This window comes from Mobula birostris, chromosome 23, assembly GCF_030028105.1.
Source record: "Mobula birostris isolate sMobBir1 chromosome 23, sMobBir1.hap1, whole genome shotgun sequence".
Classification (NCBI taxonomy): Eukaryota; Metazoa; Chordata; class Chondrichthyes; order Myliobatiformes; family Myliobatidae; genus Mobula; species Mobula birostris.
In genome coordinates this window covers 29598874-29618468 of record NC_092392.1, presented here as the reverse complement: position 1 = coordinate 29618468, position 19595 = coordinate 29598874, and the positions used below count along the sequence as shown (strand labels likewise).

Here is a 19595-nt window from a genome sequence, read left to right as displayed (position 1 = left end):
GGTGGCCTTCCTCCTTCCTTTTTCCCCCATGGTCCACTCTCCTCTGCTTTCAGATTCCATCTTCTCCAGCCCTTCGTCTTTTCCACCTATCACCTCTCAGCTTCTTACTTCATCCCCCTCCCCCACCAATCTGGCGTTACCTATCACTTTCTAGCTTGTTCACCTTTCCCTTCCCCCTCCCACCTTCTCATTTTGGCATCTCCGCCCTTCCTTTCCAGTCCTGATGAGGGGTCTCGGCTTGAAGCGTTGACTGTTTATTCCTCGCTATAAAAGCTGCCTGACTTGCTGAGTTCCTCCAGCATTTTGTGTGAGTGTGTGTTGCTCTGGATTTCTAGCGTCAGTCGCACCCTGATTAATTGGTGGCATATTCTCAAGGGGGTGAGCGACAGCCCTACTTCCATTTCTGATACACAAAATGCCTCAGGAACATTAAATGAATTTGAAATTTAAAAATCTTTCTGCATTACCTCGCTGAATGAGGAGTGAAATGAGAAGCAGGCCCGGTATGAACTCTCCCCAGTCCTGAAAACAACAAACACAGTAAATGGCTTTGTTTCAAATTGAGCAGATTTGTCAATTCTGTGAACTGACCAAACAACACAGACCAGTTCAACAGCATTCAAAGCATTGAGGCAGGGCGGTTTCCAGATTAAACATCTCGTGTACAGAATGGATTTTGTTTTTTTTAAATTCTAGTTGTGACCTTTCTTGTAAAAAATGTAAGTATAATTTATGCTTTTGTTGTGAATGTTGCTTATCTGGTGCTATGCCTGTGATGCTGAGGCAAGCAAGTTTTTCAGTGCACCTGTGCAGATACGGACTTGTACAGATGACAATCAACTTGACTTTTATGTCTTTGAGAAAGGAGAACTATACAGAGGAACAGGTCTTTCACCCACAGTGTTGTACTGATCGAATTAAACTAGTGACTAAACACCTAATTAAACTAATCCCTTCTGCCTACACAATGTCCACGTCCTTCCATTCCTGGCATATTTGCCAACCTATTCAAGACCCTCTTGAACACCTCCAATATATCAACCTCCAACACCACCTCTGGCAGTACATTGTAGGCACCATTCGCTCTATGCTTAAATAAAAGATTTGCCCTACGTATCTCCTTTGAACTTGCCTCCTCTCACCGTAAATGTCCTCAGGTTTGTACAAACCCTTCAAGAGGACCATAACCTTGTCATAGGGTTTGGAGTCTTGCGTGCCTCAATGCCCCAGAGAGCTTTGCTGGTTGGAGCCAGGGCTTTATGCTTTGGCGCTTGGTAGCATCACCCAGGTCAAATAAGTCAAAGGGTAGAGGTCAGACTAAGAGTGGTCCTCCGCTCCCTCCAGATCAACAACCTGGACTGGTAAAACAAAATTGTTACAAAATAGCAATGAAAAATCCTTCTACGTCTGAGTGCGATGGTATTCCTGAGTCTCCATCCAGAACCTGTATGGCCAACAGCAGTGAAAAGCTGAATCGGGAAGCTACTGACACGATGAAGGAAGCCCTGAACATCACCAAAGACAGAGGACCTTCATCGCTGCCCTAAATGCTAGCAGCATACCGGGCCAGACATGCACAAACACTTCAAGCAACACACATCAAAGTTGCTGGTGAACGCAGCAGGCCATGCAACATCTCTAGGAAGAGGTACAGTCGACGTTTCAGGCCGAGACCCTTCGTCAGGACTAACTGAAAGAAGAGCTAGTAAGAGAATGAAAGTGGGAGGGGGAGGGGGAGATCCGAAATGATAGGAGAAGACAGGAGGGGGGAGGATGGAGCCAAGAGCTGGACAGGTGATTGGCAAAAGGGATATGAGAGGATCATGGGACAGGAGGCCTAGGGAGAAAGAAAAGGGGGAAGGGGGGAAAAACTCAGAGGATGGGCAAGGGGTATAGTGAAGGGGACAGAGGGAGAAAAAGGAGAGAGAGAAAAAGAATGTGTGTATATAAATAAATAAATAACGAATGGGGTACGAGGGGGAGGTGGGGCATTAGCAGAAGTTTGAGAAGTCAATGTTCATGCCATCAGGTTGGAGGCTACCCAGACGGAATACAAGGTGTTGTTCCTCCAACCTGAGTGTGGCCTCATTTTTACAGTAGAGGAGGCCGTGGATAAACATATCAGAATGGGAATGGGACATGGAATTAAAATGTGTGACCACTGGGAGATCCTGCTTTCTCTGGCAGACAGAGTGTAGGTGTTCAGCGAAACGATCTCCCAGTCTGCGTCGGGTCTCGCCAATATATAAAAGGCCACATTGGGAGCACCGGACGCAGTATATCACCCCAGCCGACTCACAGGTGAAGTGTCACCTCACCTGGAAGGACTGTCTGGGGCCCTGAAAACACTTTATCATTACCAGTATAAAGGCCTACTTTACACAGATCTCTTGCAACGTTCAGAATCCTGGCATGGTTTGGAGATCTAATGCAAAAGCAACTCCCCCCCCCACCCCCCCAACCTCTCTAACTCCTGCCGAGCGCTGTGTGGTGAATAGCAGTGGATGTTTCCTCCGGGAGCTCCGGTTTCCTACCACATTCCAGAGACGTACAGGTTAGGGTTAGTGAGTTATGGGCACGCCATGTCGGCACTAGTAACACGGCAACACTGGGTTGGGGGGGGAGGAATGCCCCCAGGACACCTTGGTCGGTGTTGGTCGTGGGCGCGAAGGACACATTTCATGGGACGTTTCGACGTAACTGTGACAAATAAAGCTATTCTTTATTATACCTTTATTCCTACGAGACCTCAGCAGTGGTGCAGAGGTCACAAAAGTCGTTACTCCAGATTGCTTGTTGTTCATGCTGAGTCCCATATCGAGGAGCACAGCCTCAACCTCAAAACAAAGTCCACACGAGGGTTTGTGGTTTTTCAAGTTGTTCAAGTGAGAGCACCATCTGCTTAGGAATTTCTGGGTAATTTACACCAGAACAAAGCTTTATCTCATCAATTTTCAGTTTTACTGGGATTATTGGGGGTGGTGGGGGTGGTGGGAGGGATGGCTCAGAGTCAACAATGAAGTGTTAGATTTGTGAAGCTGCTTTTCACCAAGGCATTGTGAAGAACCCTACCACCCATCATCAATCTCCTTAACCCACTACTGTCAAGAAAGGAGATACAGGAGCATCAGGATGGGGGCTGCCAAACTGGGTACCATATTCTCCCCTCAGGCTGTGAGACTAACAAATACCCTGCCACCACTGAGGTCTCCTCACTAGGACGATGAGCTGTTTACTGTGCTGTTTACCTGTGCTGTGTACTATATGCATGCAAATTAAAATATTTGAGTGACTTATTTACGGTAATATTTTGTTTTATGTGCCGTGTGTGATATACGTTTTGCGGGTGCACTGTGGTCCGGAGGAACGTTGTTTCGTTTGGTTGTATACATATCGCTTTCCAGCAACACTTTCCCTCTGAACAGCCCACCAACTTCTGCCGCCAGGATTCACCTTCAGCTCAGCAAACATAAGCTATAAATTGAATGGTCTGTAAAAATCCATCCACTCCAAGAGCCTGTACAAAGAACACTTTCTGCAAAAACTGAACGCTTTCCGTGAATCACCCCGCATGATTTAACCTTAAGTGTTCAGCAAAACAATCCAATGGTCTGTACAAGTTTTAGATTTGGAACCAGAAGTCCATAAGATACAGGAGCAGATTTAGGCCATTCGGCCCATGGAGTCTGCTCCACCATTCCAACATGGGCTGATTTATTTTCCCTCTCTTTCCCATTCTCCCCATAATCATTGACGCCCTTACTCATCAAGAACCTATCAACCTCCACTTCAGAAATACCCAGTAACTTGGCCACCACAGCTGTCTGTGGCAATAAATTCCTCCTCATCTCTGTTCAGAAAGACGTCCTTCTATTCTGAGGCTACACCCCCGGTCCTAGACTCCCCCACCATAGGAAACATCCTCTCCATGTCCACTCTATCTAGAGCTTTCAGTAATTGAAAGCTTTCAACGAGATCCCTCCTCTGTTGAGAACAGGCCCCGAGACATCCAACACACCTCATGCATTAGGCTGTGGCTGTATATTCACCTGACAATGACACTGGTGCTTTTCATCCTTTCCCCAAACCACATTGTGGAAGGTTTGATGGAGATGATACGAAGTGGAGTCCCATCCTTGGCCTTGATTCCACACGGAAGCCTGTTTCCGCGAGCAAAGTATTCGTCCTGGCAAAAACATCAATACACAAATTGGAAGGAGAGGTGCTTGACCATGAACATTATTATTAAAACCAGATACCCTCATAGAGTGTGCCATCAGAGAAAGTACTCCGTCCCGATGCATCATGGCTTGGTACGCTCTGCGCGTGACCACAAGAAACTGCAGAGCTGTGGACACAGACATCACGGAGACCAGCCTCCCCTCCACTGCCTCCCTCTCCACTTCTTGCAGCATCAGCAAGGCAGCCAACATAATCAAAGACCCCCCCACTCACCCCCGGACATTCTCAACTCTCCTCTCCCATCGGGCAGAAGATACAAAAGCCTGAAAGCACACACCACCAATCTCAAGGACAGCTTCTATCCCACTGGTTCCTGAACGGACCTCTTGTACAGTACACTGGACTAATGGCCTCGCAATCTACCTTGTTATGATCTTGCACTTTGTCGCTGACCTGCTTTCGGTTGTTTTTACATGTGAACGCAAGAAACTGCAGAGAGCTGAGGACACAGCTCAGCACATCATAGGAGTCCCTCTATGGGCTCCATCTATACTTCTCCCTGCCTCAGTAAAGGAGCCAACATAATCAAAGACCTCACCCAGACATATGTTCTACTCCCCACTCCAGAAGATAAATAACTCTGAAAGCATGTATCACCAGGCTCAAGGGCAGCTTCTAACTAACGGTTAATGGACTCTTGTACGATAAGATGGACTCCTGGCCTCACTGTCTCCCTCATTATGATCTTGCACCTTATGGTTTACATGCTTTTACACTTTATTCTGCACTGTTGGTGTTTCACCTTGTTCTACCTCAACGCACTGTGTAATGATCTGATCTGTGTGAACAGTACGCAAGACAGGTTTTTCCACTGTATCTCAGTACAGTTAACAATAATGAACCCTTCAGCCACACATACACTAACAACAGCCTGCATTTATATCGCACGTGTCACATCCCAGATGGTTATCCAGCAGGTGTGAGTGTAAATGTAAATTTGAACCCTAGCCAGGAAGGGATACAGAACATGGAACGTTACAGGATAGTACCAATCCTTCAGCCCACGATGTCGTTCCTGCCTTTTAACCTATTGTGAGATCAATCGAACCCTTCTCTCCCACATAGCCCTCCATTTTTCTACCATCCACGTAGGGACAGGTGGTCAGAGAAATAAGGAATAATGCAGGTAAAATCTGTTGAAGTTACTGTACCCTGGGGTATCTGCAGGCGTGAATCTGTGTCAGTCTGTCCGTTGTCACATGATATAGAATTTCTGGCATATTTTTGAACATGTCCAGCTTGTTAAGATGAACCTGGAAAAAGAAATGCAAAACAAACCCAAAAAATGTTCATTCCACAAATAGAGGGTAGAATCATCGTCTCATTTGGCTTCTTACATGAAAGGACTGACTTACTAGGAAAGGCTGAGCAGTTGAAGGTGGTAAAGCACAAGAGGTCACCTCAAAAAACACAAAGTTTTGGGGGGCTCTGATGAAGGGTCTTGGGCTGAAATGTCAGTTGTTCATTTCCCTCCCTAGATGCTGCCTGATCTGCTGAGTTCCTCCAGCATCTCTGTGTATTATCAAGATTTTCAGCATCTGCGGCATCTCTTGTGTTAATGGGTAGATGCTAAAAGGGCTCTCTCCCTAGGGGGACATGTGATGGTGGGGGAGTTGGTTTCTGGAAAAAAAAAGAGATCTATTTAAGACACCAAGGAGGATTTCCTCAGTGTAATACAGTAAGAAACTGACTTTTCGGCCTATTCTGTCTATTCCAGCCATCTAACCCCATTTACCAGCACTTGAAGACTTCTCTATTTTGGTAATTCAAGTGTGCGACCAGATACTTGTGAGAGCATCTGCCACCAACTCCCCAAGAACCCCTCTGTCAGTGCCTTCCTGATTCCAGTCACCTCCAGGTAAAAACGTTCAGAATCAGGTTTATTACCACTGATGCATGTCGTGAAATGTGTTGTTTTGTGGCAGCAGTACAGTGCAATACACAACAATTACTACAAGTTACAAGAAGAAATAAAAAAAAGTAGTGCAGAAACAGAAAAAAACGAGAGGTGGTGTTCATGGACCATTCAGAAATCTGATGGTCAAGGGGAAGAAGCAGTTCTTGAAACACTGAATGTGGGTCTTCAGGCTCCTGAACTTCCTCCCTGATGGTAGTAATGAGAAGATGGCATGAGGGTGAGGGTCCTTAAGATGGATGCTACCTTCTTAAAGCATCACCTATGAAAGATGTCCTCGATGGTGGGGAGGGTTGTGCCCATGACAGAGGTGGCTGAGTCTACAATTTTCTATGTTTTTGGTGTTCCTGTGCAGTGGTGCCTCAATACCAGGTGGAGATGCAGCCAGTTAGAAAGCTCTCCACGGTACATCTGTAGAAATTTATGAGTGTCTTTTGGTGACACACCAAATCTCCTCAAACTCCTAATGAAATGTAGCCACTGGTGCACTTTCTTTGTAACTGTATCAAAATGCTAGGCCCAAGACAGATCTTCAGAGATGCTGACTCCCAGGACCTTGAGGTTGCTCACCCTTTCCACTGTAGGTCCCTCAATGAGTTTCCCTCGACTTCTCATTCCTAGTTCACAATCAATTCCTCACATCCCCTCTGAACATTTTCCACCCTACCCTATGGCCTCCAGTTTTGGTAACCTCTTACGGGAGAAATGTTTTCCAACTGATGAGTCCTGGTGAAGAGTCTCGGGTTGAAACGTTGGCTGTTGATTCATTTCCATAGACGCTGCCTGACCTACTGAGTTCAATACAGTGCAATACCTAAAAACTTGCTATAGTTTGCAATAGGAAATATGTAATAATTTGTGCAAAAAATGAGGTGGCGTTCATAATTTATGATCCACACAGAAATCTGATGGCAATGAATTCCACAGATTCACCAAGGAATTCCTCCTAGTCTCTATTCTGAGGGAATGCTTTTCTATTCTGAGGCTGTCCCTCCTGGTCCGAGACTCTCCCACTACCGGAAACATCCTCTTCATCTGCCTTCTATCCAGGCCTTTCAGCGGTGGAACCTGGATCACTGAATACCAGCAGACTTGAACTTCAGACGCACTGCATAAGGGGAGCAGGCAGGAAAGTGGAACCAAGGGCAAGATGATTAAAGTTTAAATTCCTGATCCTGGGAATAAGGAGGGAGCATTAACCCTACAGTTGTGAGGATCCCCTTTGAACATTCCCAAAGAAACACTGTGCAGTCATTGTTATCACACAGGAGGTGCAGCACTAATGCACAAAAATCTCCCACAAACAACCATTAAGGACTTAATCAGCTGCTGTGGTCATAGCCTCCCCACCGGTGAGCACACCTACACGGAGTGCTGTCGCAGGAAAGCAGCATCCATCGAGGATTCTCACCATCCAGGTCATGCTCTCTTTTTGCTGCTCCCATCAGGCGGGTGGTACCGGAGCCTCAGGACTCACTATTCCAGGTTCAGGAATAGTTATTATCCCTCAATCATCAGGCTTTTGAGTAACTTCACTCAACTTCACTTGCCTCATTACTGAAATGTTCCCACAACCAATAAAATCACTGTCAAGGATTCGTCACATCATGTTCTTCATATTTATTGCTTATTTATAATTACTATTTCGGTTTTTTTTATTTTTGCATTTGCAGAGTTTATCTTTTGCACATTTATCTATCTTGAGTGCGGTTTTTCATTGAATCTATTGTGTTTCTTTGTATTTACTGTGAATGCCTGCAAGGAAATGAAATGAATCTCACGGTTGTATATGGTGACAGATATGTACCTTGATAATAAATTTACTTTGGCATCTGTCCTCCTTTCATTACCACCATCAGGGAGAAGGTACAGGAGCTTGAAAATACACAATGTTTTATAAACAGATTCTTCCCCTCACCATTGGATTTTCGAATGGTCCATGAACCCATAAGCACAACCTCTTCGGCATTATCTAATTATTCATTCATACTTTCATTTCCTGCTTTGAGACAACCTGGTATGACACCAACAATTCTTGCAAATTTCTATAGATGTACTTTGGAGAGCATTCTGTTCAGTTGCATCACTGTCTGGTGTGGAGGATCGCAAGAGGCTGCAGAGAGTTATGGATTCATCCATCTTCATCACGGGCACAACGCTCCGCAACGTTGAGGACATCTTCAACAGGCGATACCTCAAGAAGGTGGCATCCATCATTAAGGACCCTCACCACCCAGGACATGGATTGAACCCATGAACACTACCTCACTACTTTTTTTAATTTCTATTTTTGCATTACTTATTAAAAAATATATATATATTCCCAAAGGCTGTTGTGCAGCTGAATAATGCTACACCCCGGCTTGCTAATGGCCCTTGAGTGTTATGGATAATCAAAGTCACTTGTAGTTATGGGATTTTTGTTCCATAAGCCGTACCGCGTGAATTATAAATATCTGTTTTGCACAGACTGAGTAGCAGCACAATCTCATTGTCTTCAGCAATGACAATGAAGTTCTATTCTATTAGAACAGAGATGAGGAGGAATTTCTTGAGCCAGGGGGTGATGAATTTGTGGAATTCATTGCCACATCAGATTTCTGAATGGATTAATCAGGAACCCATGGACACTACCGCACTTCTTGCATTACTGCTTTTTAAAATATTTCTTATTGCAACTTAGAGTAGTTTTTATTGTTTTGCACTGCACTGCTGCCACAAAACAACAAATTATACAACATGTCAGTGATAATAACCTGGTTCTGATTCTCAATGGGTATATTTAAAGCAGAGGTTGATAGGTTGTTGATTAGTTAGGGCTCGAAAGGTTTCAGGAGAAGGCAGGAGGATGTGGTTGAGAGGGATAATAAATCAGCCATGATAGAATGGCAGAACAATGGGCCAAATGGCCTAATTATGTTCCTATGTCTTATGGTCTTAAATTGTAGACCACCTTTAAACCAGGTGGTTAACAACAGTATTGTGTAATAGTCTTACAAACGTAAAAAAAAATTCTGTAAAGCAAAAATGCTTTCAAAAATAATGAAAGTTTCTAAATATCAAAAAATTACTATAAAGAGCAGTAAACAGTAATAAACTAAATCAAATCAATATTTCCTGCAACCATCCTTTGCCTTTAAAACTGCATCAATTCTCTTAGTACACTTTTATAAGAAAATCAGCTGTTAGGTTGTTCCAAGCATCTTGGAGAACTTGCCACAGTTCTCTGCAGGTTTTGGCTGTCTCGTTTGCTTCTGTCTCTGCAGCTAGTCCCAGACAGCCTCAGTGATACTGAGATCAGAGCTCTGTGGAGGCCATACCATCTGAAACCACGTAAAAAGTCTAGGGTGCCTAAGACTTTTGCACAGTACTGGAAACCTGGGTTCAGATGGTTACCAAACGTAGGTCTACCCTGGATTTCAATACTCCAATCTCTGAAGGGGACCTTCTGACTTGGATGTTCCACATTAAACCCGTGATGACGTCAAGCACACACTTGATGACAAAATGCAACAATTCAGCCCTTGAACCCTGAATCTGAATGACACAGTACAAACCACTCACCTGGACACCAAACTCCTCACTGAGGTGAGTAAAGAGATACTCGTACCCGTAGGCAGCTTTGCAGTTTAGCCACACCACGTTGTAGGGACTGAGTGTGATCCAGCTTCCAACCAACTCCAGAATTCCATTCAGACACTCCTCCTGGGGACGGCAAGGTTCGAACATCAGACAATCAGTTAGATCCACGAAGACCTCCAACTTTTAACAATGTAATGCTGATACTTTGTAAGGCATTGACCACACTGCACTTGGAGCATTGCGAGTAGCTTTGGGTCCTTTGAGTAAGAAAGGGCATGCTAGCATTGGAGAGGGTCCAGAGCAGGTTCACAAGAATGATCCCAGGAATGAAAAGGGTTAATGTATGAAGAGTGTTTGATGGCTCTGGGTCAGTATTTGCTGGAGTTCAGAAGAATGGGGGGGATCTTAATGAACCCTATTGAATATTGAAAGTCCTAGATAGAGAGGATGTAGAGAGTATATTTCCTATCATGGGGGAGTCTAGGATCAGAGGGTACAGCCTCAGAATAAAGGCTCCCTTTAGAACAGAGATGAGGAGAAATTTCTTTAGCCAGTGGGTGGTGAATGTATGGAATTCATTACCACAGACAGCTGTGCAGGCCAAATCATTAGGTATATTGAAAGCAAAGGTGGATAGGTTCTTGATTAGTAAGGGTGTCAAAGGTTATCAGGAGAATCAGGAGAATGGGGTTGAGAGGGATAATAAATCAGCCATGATGGATGGCTGAGCAGATTCAATAGGATGAATGGCCTAATTTGGCTCTTATGTTCTTAGAGTCTTTCATAAACATTCTGCACAGTTCATCAGCAATATGAATGCAGAAAACTCACAAAGAGCAGCACAAACACAAGAGATTCTGCAGTTGGTGGAAATCCAAGCAACACACACACAAAATGCTGGAGGAACTCAGCAAGTCAGGTAGCATCTATGAAGGGGAATAAACAGGCAGGCAGAGACCCTTCATCAATTTATAAGGAGCAGCAGTCTCCATCAGAATCCAGATTCAGAGATGCAAGCTCTCATAGACAAAGGGTACAGAAATAGTCCCCTCAACCCACCATGGCTGTGTCGAACATGAAACACCTATGATTTGGGTAAACCCTCCAGCAGTACCACTTTTTACAAAACACAGAACATAGTCAGCATAGGCTGTGCAATGTTGTGCCAACTTTCTAACCTAGTCCACAATCAATATTACCCTTGCCTCCTATACAGACCACAGCCCTCCATTTCTCTGTCATTCATGTGCCTATCTAAATAAATAAAAGGCATCCGTTAGTCTTGCAAGACTATGGATCTGCGCCTGGAAAGTCTCACTCTCCAGGGCGCAGGCCTGGGCAAGGTTGTATGGAAGACCAGCAGTCGCCCATGCTGCAAGACTCCCCTCTCCACGACACCAATGTTGTCCAAGGGAAGGGCCTTAGGACCCATACAGCTTGGCACCGGTGTCATCGCAGAGCAATGTGTGATTAAGTGCCTTGCTCAAGGACACAACACATTCCCTCGGCTGGGGCTCGAACTCACGACCTATCTAAGAGTCCATTAAACGTCCCGAACACATCTGCTTCTACCACCTCCCCTGGCAGTGATTTCCAGGCACCTAAAACCCCCCCTTATACCTTGCTCCACTCAACTGAAATGAATGTCCTCTGGTATTAACCATTGCCGTCCTGGGGAGAAAGGTGTTGGCTATCCACTCAATCCATGCCTCTCATCGGTGCACCTCTTTTGCATCAGCTCTCATCCTCCTCCACTCAAAAAAATATAGCTTTAGCCCACCAACCAATCCTCATAAAGCATGCTTTTTAATCCAGGCAGCATCCTAGTAGATCTCCTCTGCATCCTCTCTAAAGTTTCCAAATCCTTCCTACAATGAGGTGACCAGAACTGAACACAATACTCCAAGTTTGGTCTAAACAGGGTTTCATAGAGCTGCAACATTATCTTGCAGCTCTTGATCTCAATCCTGGGCTAATGAAGGCCAACGCACAAATGCCTTCTGAACCACCCTATCAACTTGCGTAGCAACTTTGAGGGATCCTTGGATGTCGACCCTAAGATCCTTCTGTTCCTCTACATTGTTAATGGCAATTAAGAATCCTGCCATTAACCTTGTAACCTTCCAAGTTCAACCTTCCAAAGTGAATTATTTCACACTCCTCTGGGTTGAACTCCATCTGCCACTTCTCAGCCCAGCTCCGCTTTCTGTCAATGTCCTGTTGTAACCTGCGACATCCTTCTACACTATCCACAACACCACAAACCTTTGTGTCACTTGCTTTCTTCTTACACTTCCATCAATTGCCCCCAGATCCCACCACTCCCCCACACACTGTTGACGAGTTAGTGGTCAATTAATCTTCCAGTCTGCACAGTGGCATGATGTTGTCCTGGCCCTTCAACCTACTAAGCTCAATTGAACCCTTCTTTCTTACATAACCCTCCACTTTTCCGTCATCCATGTGCCTATCTAAAAGTCTCTTAACTGTTCCTAATGTATCAGCCTCTACTATCATCCCAGCAGCAAGTTCCACACGCTTACTACTCTGTGTAAAAAAAACGTACCTCTGACATCTCCCCCTATACAATCCTCCAATCACCCTAAAACTATGCCCTTTTTGTGTTAGCCATATCTACCCTGGGAGAACGTCTCTGGCTGTCCACTCCATCTACGCCCCTCATCATCTCTATCAAGTCTCCTCTCATCCTCCTTCACTCCAAAGGGAAAAGCCCTCATCCGTGCAATGAAGGTTGACAGGAATTTATGTAAAATGAGTTTCAAATTCAATTAGCTCTTCAGCAAAATAAAGTTGTTAACTCCTGCACGTCACCCTTGGTTGAGCTGCAGAACAAAATGATAGAAATAGGCCACTCAGCCCATCTAGGCCACATAATCATTTCAATAATGTCATTAATTCTAAATGGACAGCATGTTTTCTGCACAGGCTGATAAGAAATCTTAAATCCAATAGATTATAATCCTTCACTAGGATTTCTGTTGGGGGTCAATGAGTTGTCAGAGTGGACAGCCAGAGGCTTTATCCCAGGAATTGAACCCCAATCTCAGGAACTCATCAGGTCAGGTAGTGTCTACAGAGAGGATAAATAGTCGACGTTTTGGGCCAAGACCTTTCATCGGGGAAAGTCAACTGTTTATTCCCCTGAATAGATGCTGACTGACCTGCTGAGTTCCTCCAGCATTTTATGTGTGTTGGTCTGGATTTCCAGCATCTGCAAAATATCGCGCCTAGGAGCAGGATTTGGGTAAAATCTGGTGAACACTCACCCTGCTTGGGATTTGGTAGAATCGTGGGTCACAAAATGTTGTGTCTAAATACACCGTCGATATGTCTTTCAGTCTGTGGCAGAAGAATGATAGAGCTGAAACAACCATTTGGTCTATCAATTTCATACTAGCTCCTAGTTAGTTATTGTCTATCACCATGTTTGCTCTTTCAAATCACATACTGCATATTGGGGAACTTCATCTCTACCTGGTACAGAGGGGCCACATTGGTAGTGGTTGGCAGGATGCTTTACAGTACCAGTGACCTGGGTTCAATTCTCTCCGCTGTCTGTGAGGAGTTTGTACGTTTTTCCCATGACTACGGTTTCCTCCCACATTCTAAAGACATACCCGTCGGTAGGTCAATTGGTCATTGTAAATTGTCCGTGATGAGTCGAGTGTTAAATCAGGGATTGTTGGGGAGTGCCGTTGTTAGAGCCGGAAGGACCTATTCTGACTGCATCTCAATAATTTTTTTTTTAAAAAAGGCTGCAGAGAGTTTTCGACTAAGCAAATTCCATCACAGGCACTAGCATCCTCACTATTGAGGATAATCTTCAATAGGCAATGCATCAAGAAGGTGACATCCATCATTAAGGACCCTCATCACCCAGGACATGCCCTCTTCTCATTGCTACCATCAGGAAGGAGGTACATGAGCCTGAAGACACACACTCAATGATTCAGGAACAGTTTCTTCCCCCTCTGCCATCAGATTTCTGAACTGTCCATGACCCCATGGAAGTTACTGTACTATTTGCTCTGTTTTAACACTATTTATTTTAAAATATTTCTTATTGTAATTTATGGGATGTATGGGGTGTCCAGGGAGGGGTAGCATCCCCATGAAGGGGCTTGTCATGTCCAATCGGGGCAGCTCACCCACCAAACACTCAAATTCCTCCTGTGGCTCCAAGTAGCTGTTTGCATGCGACAGTGGCCACACCCTGGTACACCGCTACGACAGGCGGGCTAAACCAGGTGAGGTTAGCCGGTGGCTTTGTAACCCCAGCGAGACAGGGACACGCCTGCCCTAGCACGCAAAGTCAGTTCTGGCGGACTGGGGGGATGAGATCTACAGTGAGACCCAACGGCCAGGAAGGTGGTTCTGCAACGCTCCGTGGAGAGTGAAGACATGCCAAGGCACAGAAGACGTCATAGTCATCCACTGCAGCCAAGGAAGACCCCAGTTTGTGACACTTGTTCGTACCACTGGACCCAGACTTCTGAGATCAAGAGGAGAACTGCCCCGTGAAATCGCTTTTCCACTTTAAAAATTCTCCTGCACTGGTTTCATGCAGTCGTTAGACACGATGGACAACCACCAACTGTAACTTATAATAATTTTTTTATGTATTACACTGTACTACTTCTGCAAAACAAGAGATTCCACAACATATTTCAGTGATAATAAGTCTGATTCTGATTACTGGGTCAGTTTACTTCAGGTCTCACCGATGTACACCAGGAGCACCAGATACAATAGACGATGCTCACATACTTGCAAGTGAAGTGTCACCTCACTCAGAAGGACTGCTTGGGGTCCTGAATGGCGGTGAGGGAGCTGGTGTAGGGGCATGAGGAGCGCTGTAAAAGTTGGTATTTCAGCAGAAAAAAAGTAGGTACCTCCCTCATTAACATCAGACGCTCAGCTCCACAGCCCCTTTGGCATCATGGTCAGTACAGGCACTGTGGGCTGAAGGGCCTGTGCCGTGTTGTACATCTGCACACCATTTGAAGGTGTCACAGTGCGACTGGTCGCAAGGCAAAAGAAATGTATTGCTTTACCTGCCTCCTGAATGCAGGAACTCGAAACGAGCTGCTTCCCCTTTAGCCAATCGGAAGTCTCCTGTGTACAGTACAGTGCCACCCATCCCTTCAAACAGGAACCTGCAGCAGGAGGTTAATAGTTTATTGTCACACGTACTGAGATATATTGAAAGACTTTTGTTCACATTTCATTGAGATCAGTCTGTACACAAGTTGGTACAAATTAAGGCCCTCCGCTGTTTGGGGTCAACCATGGATAATGTGTCCTAGCTGTCTACGTGATACTCAAGCCAGGGCGGTACGACACAGAGAGCAAGCTGTTGCCAATGTAGCAGGCTACCCTCTCCACACAACTGATGAATCCAAAGGCAGACACCGAGATGGTTTGGCACCTATGGCATTGCAGGAGCTGCCAGTCAGTGTTGAACTCAATGGAGGACTGCCTTTGGGACTCCATCTCTGGACTCCCCCCCCCCCCCCGGGGTTTAATCCCAAAGCCTTGCCCATGAGTGGGTATAACTGCAAGGCAGCAGATGTTTGAGATCAGAGTTTTCCTTCTCCCAGGTGAGCCGATGAGCTGCGTCTGCCCGAACCGACTGGTTTTAGGTGCCAGCCTTTGCCCCTTCTCCTGTCAGGAGAAACTGTTCTACTGGGTTTAGTTGCTAAGCAACATGTGAAGGCCAAGAGCTGGACCTGGTTGTCAGAGGCTAGTTGAGATGCACACCATTTAATAAGGAGTGGGAGCTTATCCCCACTCCCACCCCGTCCATCCCCACTATGACAACCTTAAGGAACAAGGTAGCTAAAGGAAAACAATACCACAATATACTAAATGGGACAACACGGGAATCCGCCTGTTGGCCCGTGATGTTGTACTGGACTAGTAATTAAATGCCAAACTAGTCCCTTCTGCCCGCACATAATCCATATCCCTCCATTCTCCGCATAGTCACTTGTCAATCTAAGAGCTTCTTTAAAGGATCAAATGTCCGTGTGAGGAGGAGGCACATGGGCCGGTGAGTCTGAATTCAGGGTCCCATCGTAAGACCACAATCATCAGCCGATACTGAATCGGCAATCTAGAAGTTGAAACCCAAGGCCGAAGCCTGGAGACTGGAGGTCTGTCCTGGAGTTGGAGGCCCAAACTGGAGATCAGACACTTGTCCTGCAGTTGGAGGCCTGACTGTGTGTGTGAGAGGGAGGGAGGGAGTGAAGGAGGAAAGGGGGCTTGCTTTGCCCTTGTTGAGTTCTGCGTTGTTCTGTCAAGCATTGTGGGAATGCTATGTTGGTGCCAGAATGTGTGGCAACACTTGCACATCCCTAGTTGTGTTGGATGTTAATGCAAATGATGCATTTCACTGTACAGGTGAAATGTATACGTGATAAATGAAACTGAATACAGTGTTAACAGTTATAAAAAAAATTACAGTACAGGTAGACAAATAAAGTGCAAAGGTCACAACAAGGTAGATTGAAAGGTCAAGGGTTCATCTTTAACATACAAGAGGTCCATCTGAGAGTCTTATAACAGTGGGTTACTGTCCTTGAGGCTGGTGGTACTTGCTCCCAGCTTTTGCATCTTCTGCCCAACGGAGGGGTGGAGGGAGGGAAGAAAAGAGCTTGTCTACACGGAGTATTGTCGCAGGAAAGCAGCATTCATCACCAGGTCACGCTCTCTTCTCACTGCTACCATCAGGAAGAAAGTACAGAATCATCAGGACCCACACCATCAGGTTCAGGAACAGTTATTACCCCTCAACCATCAGGCTTTTGAACCAAAGGGGATAACTTCACTCAACTTCACTTGCCCCATCATTGAAATGTCCCCATAATCTACGGACTCACTTTCAAGAACTCTTCATCTGATATTCTCAATATTTATCACTATTGCATAAACGACATCTCGGAAATAACAGCAACACAGCATCATAGTTGCTGACAAACTGTCTGCAGCTTTGAGGAGGAACCTATCAAAACGCAACAGAAATGTGACTGATGGAACAAATGTAGTGACTCAGTCAAGGACTATGTAGGTAAAATGGGAAGAAAACTATCGACCAGGCTACATAAACATCAGCTAGCCAGCAGAAGTCACGATCCATTCTCACTTGTATCAGCTCATGAAGACAAAGGAGGACACCATTTCAACTGGACAACAGCCAGAGTCTTGACTCAAGCAAAAGCAAGAAAAGAACAAGAACAAGAATTTCTCGAAGTGCGGTTCTCTACAGAAGAGCCCATCAACAAACACATCGACATAGATGCAGTATATGAACCCTTACGGAGAAAAGAGAAACAATGACATCAACAATTAATGAATCGCCAGTAATCTCAGGATCTGGACAGTAAAACAAACACTTCCAACAGATCTCCCTTGAAGCTAGCCAATCAGAATTCAGAATCTTCTACTGTTCAGTATTTTGAATCAGCCAACCAGACCATGGTGCCTAGTCAATATCCATTCGTACCCTGGAGGAGTATTTAAACCAGCATTGAGGAGACAACACCCTCAACTGTGCATCGATGATGGCTTCTCGATTGGAGCCAAAATGCCTGCAAACATTTTGCCAATCTCAGCAATCAACCAAACTTCAAAATTATTATCTTTTTCACTTTGTATTTGCAGTTTATCATCTTTTGCTCACTGATTGAACACCCAGGTTGGTGCGGTCTTTCATTGATTCTATTATGGTTATTATTCTGTTTTGGATTTACTGAGTATGCCCACAAGAAAATGGATGTCAGGGTTGCACATGGTGACATTTGTGTACTTGGATGATAAATTTACTTTGAACTTTTGACACTGATGGCTGTTTATCTGAGGCAGCTGAAGTGTAGCAGGAAGCTACAGGAGCTCATCAAAAGCCTCAAATGTTCATCTATTTCCATCTGAAGAAAACCACTAAGTACTGAATAAAATGCAGAGCCATTTTGCTGGCAAGTTTGAGAATACTGTGCATCTTGCAATCCTTTCATTACTGACAACACAATACGATCCTCTTGTTCCCCAAGGTCTGACTAACAGGAGGAATAAAGATTACTATTTGCTAGATATTGCAGCACCATTTACACCGCTCAATTGTAAAACACCTCATTAAAACCACACAAACTCCTAACTGGGCAGGCAGCTCAGCTGGGAGGGAGTGACATTCTTGCCAGCATCTGAGCAAATTCATAAAGCCTTGGATTCATTTATTTATCACAAGTACATCAAAACATTCAGAGAAATGTGTTGTTTGCATCGTCAACCAACACAACCCAGGGGTGTGCTGGGGGCAGTCCACAAGGGTGACCACACGCTTTGGCGCCAATGCAGCACGCCCACAGTGTTCATAAGAACAAAGCAATCACAACAAAACAAACCCCTTTCCCAACCCCTCACCCATCCACAGACAAGCCTCCAATCCTAGGACAGATTACCTCCAGACCTCCAACATCCAGTCTTTAGCTCTGGACTCTCAGACATTATGCCTCTGACCTCCAAACACCATGATCCAAGGGCTTCAACTATCAGGCCTTGATCTCTGGACTTACTAACCTTCAATCACGGTATGTTAACCTCGAACCTCTAACCCCGAGGATCATTGACTTCGTCTTCAGTGCCTACAGTCCTTGGCCCTCCATGCACAGGGTCACTGGCCTCCGAACTTGGGTGTTCCATGCTGAATACCATCCCTTGACTCTTTCCCCTTTAACAAGTCAGGAATGTGATGGGAAACTGTCCGCTTGCCTGGCCAAATGCACATCCAACAACTTCTCAAGGAGCACATCAGCAAAGATCCACAACACATCCACCACTGTACACGTTCGTTCCGTCCACCACCAACGCACAGTGGCTACAGTATGCACCATCTACAAAATGCCTTGCAGCTACTCACCCAGGTTACTCCAACAGCACCTCACGTACTCTTTGGACATGAGGGTCAGTGACCTCACATCCCTCATGTGGGCAAGTCCTGGGGTCAAATGTCTATGCAAATCTGAAGATCAGACTCCGTTGACAGCAAAATTCAAAGCTCAAAGTTTGAAGACCAAAGTAGTCAAATTCAGAGGTCAGGAGTCTGATGGTCAAGGCCTGGGTTGGCGAGTTCAGAAGTCAGAGGCCTAATAGTCAAAGCCCTGGATCGGTGAGTTCGGAGGTTAAGGGCGGATGGTCAAAGCCAAGTCAGCGAACTCAGAAGTCAAGACCCAATGGTCAAAGCTCTGCGTCGACGAGTTCAAAGGTCAAGGTACAATGGTCAAAGGCCTGGCTCAGTAGGTAGAGAGGTTAGAGGCCTGATGATCAAAACCCTGGGTTAGCGAGTTCAGATGTCGAGACCCAATGGTCAAAACCCTGGGTCAGCGAGTTCAGATGTCGAGACCCAACTGTCAAAACCCTGAGTCAGCGAGTTCAGATGTCGAGACCCAACGGTCAAAACCCTGAGTCAGCGAGATCAGAGGTTGGAGGCCCGGTGGTCAAAGCTCTAGATCAGCAAGTTCAGAGGCCGAAGCCTGGTGGTCAAAGTTCTGGGTCAGCGAGTTCAGAGGTCATGAGCCAATGGTCAAAGCCCTGGGTCAGCAAATCTGCAAGTCCACTAGAAGTTTAAGAACAGAGGTGGACTCTTCTAGAGTTGAAAGCCTGTCTGCGTGAGTGAGTGGATAGAAGGGAGGAGAATGCCTTGTTTTGTTGTGTTTGTGGTGGTCTGTAAATACTGTGGCTTTGTTACAGTATGTTGGTGCCTGAATGTGTGGCAACACTTGTGGGGTGCCCTAGCATACCCCGAGGTTGTGTTGTGACACAATTCATTGTATGTTTCGAT

At 45.4% G+C, this 19595-nt stretch overlaps 1 protein-coding gene across 3 annotated transcripts in view; it reads right to left on the bottom strand.

Moving 5' to 3' along the window:
• Positions 1 to 19595, bottom strand: part of dclre1c (DNA cross-link repair 1C, PSO2 homolog (S. cerevisiae)) — a 69289-nt gene that overhangs the window by 25283 nt on the left and 24411 nt on the right. For 2 of the 3 annotated variants that reach the window (XM_072241264.1, XM_072241265.1), the window contains 6 exons: positions 14815 to 14916; positions 13027 to 13099; positions 9722 to 9862; positions 5394 to 5495; positions 4050 to 4186; positions 468 to 522 (listed from right to left, as the gene is read on the bottom strand). In XM_072241264.1, coding sequence (XP_072097365.1) covers positions 468 to 522; positions 4050 to 4186; positions 5394 to 5495; positions 9722 to 9862; positions 13027 to 13099; positions 14815 to 14916 — 610 coding nt within the window. Of the gene's footprint in view, positions 1 to 467; positions 523 to 4049; positions 4187 to 5393; positions 5496 to 9721; positions 9863 to 13026; positions 13100 to 14814; positions 14917 to 16298; positions 16376 to 19595 lie in introns of those variants that run through there. The other variant, XM_072241266.1, reaches the window with a different exon arrangement.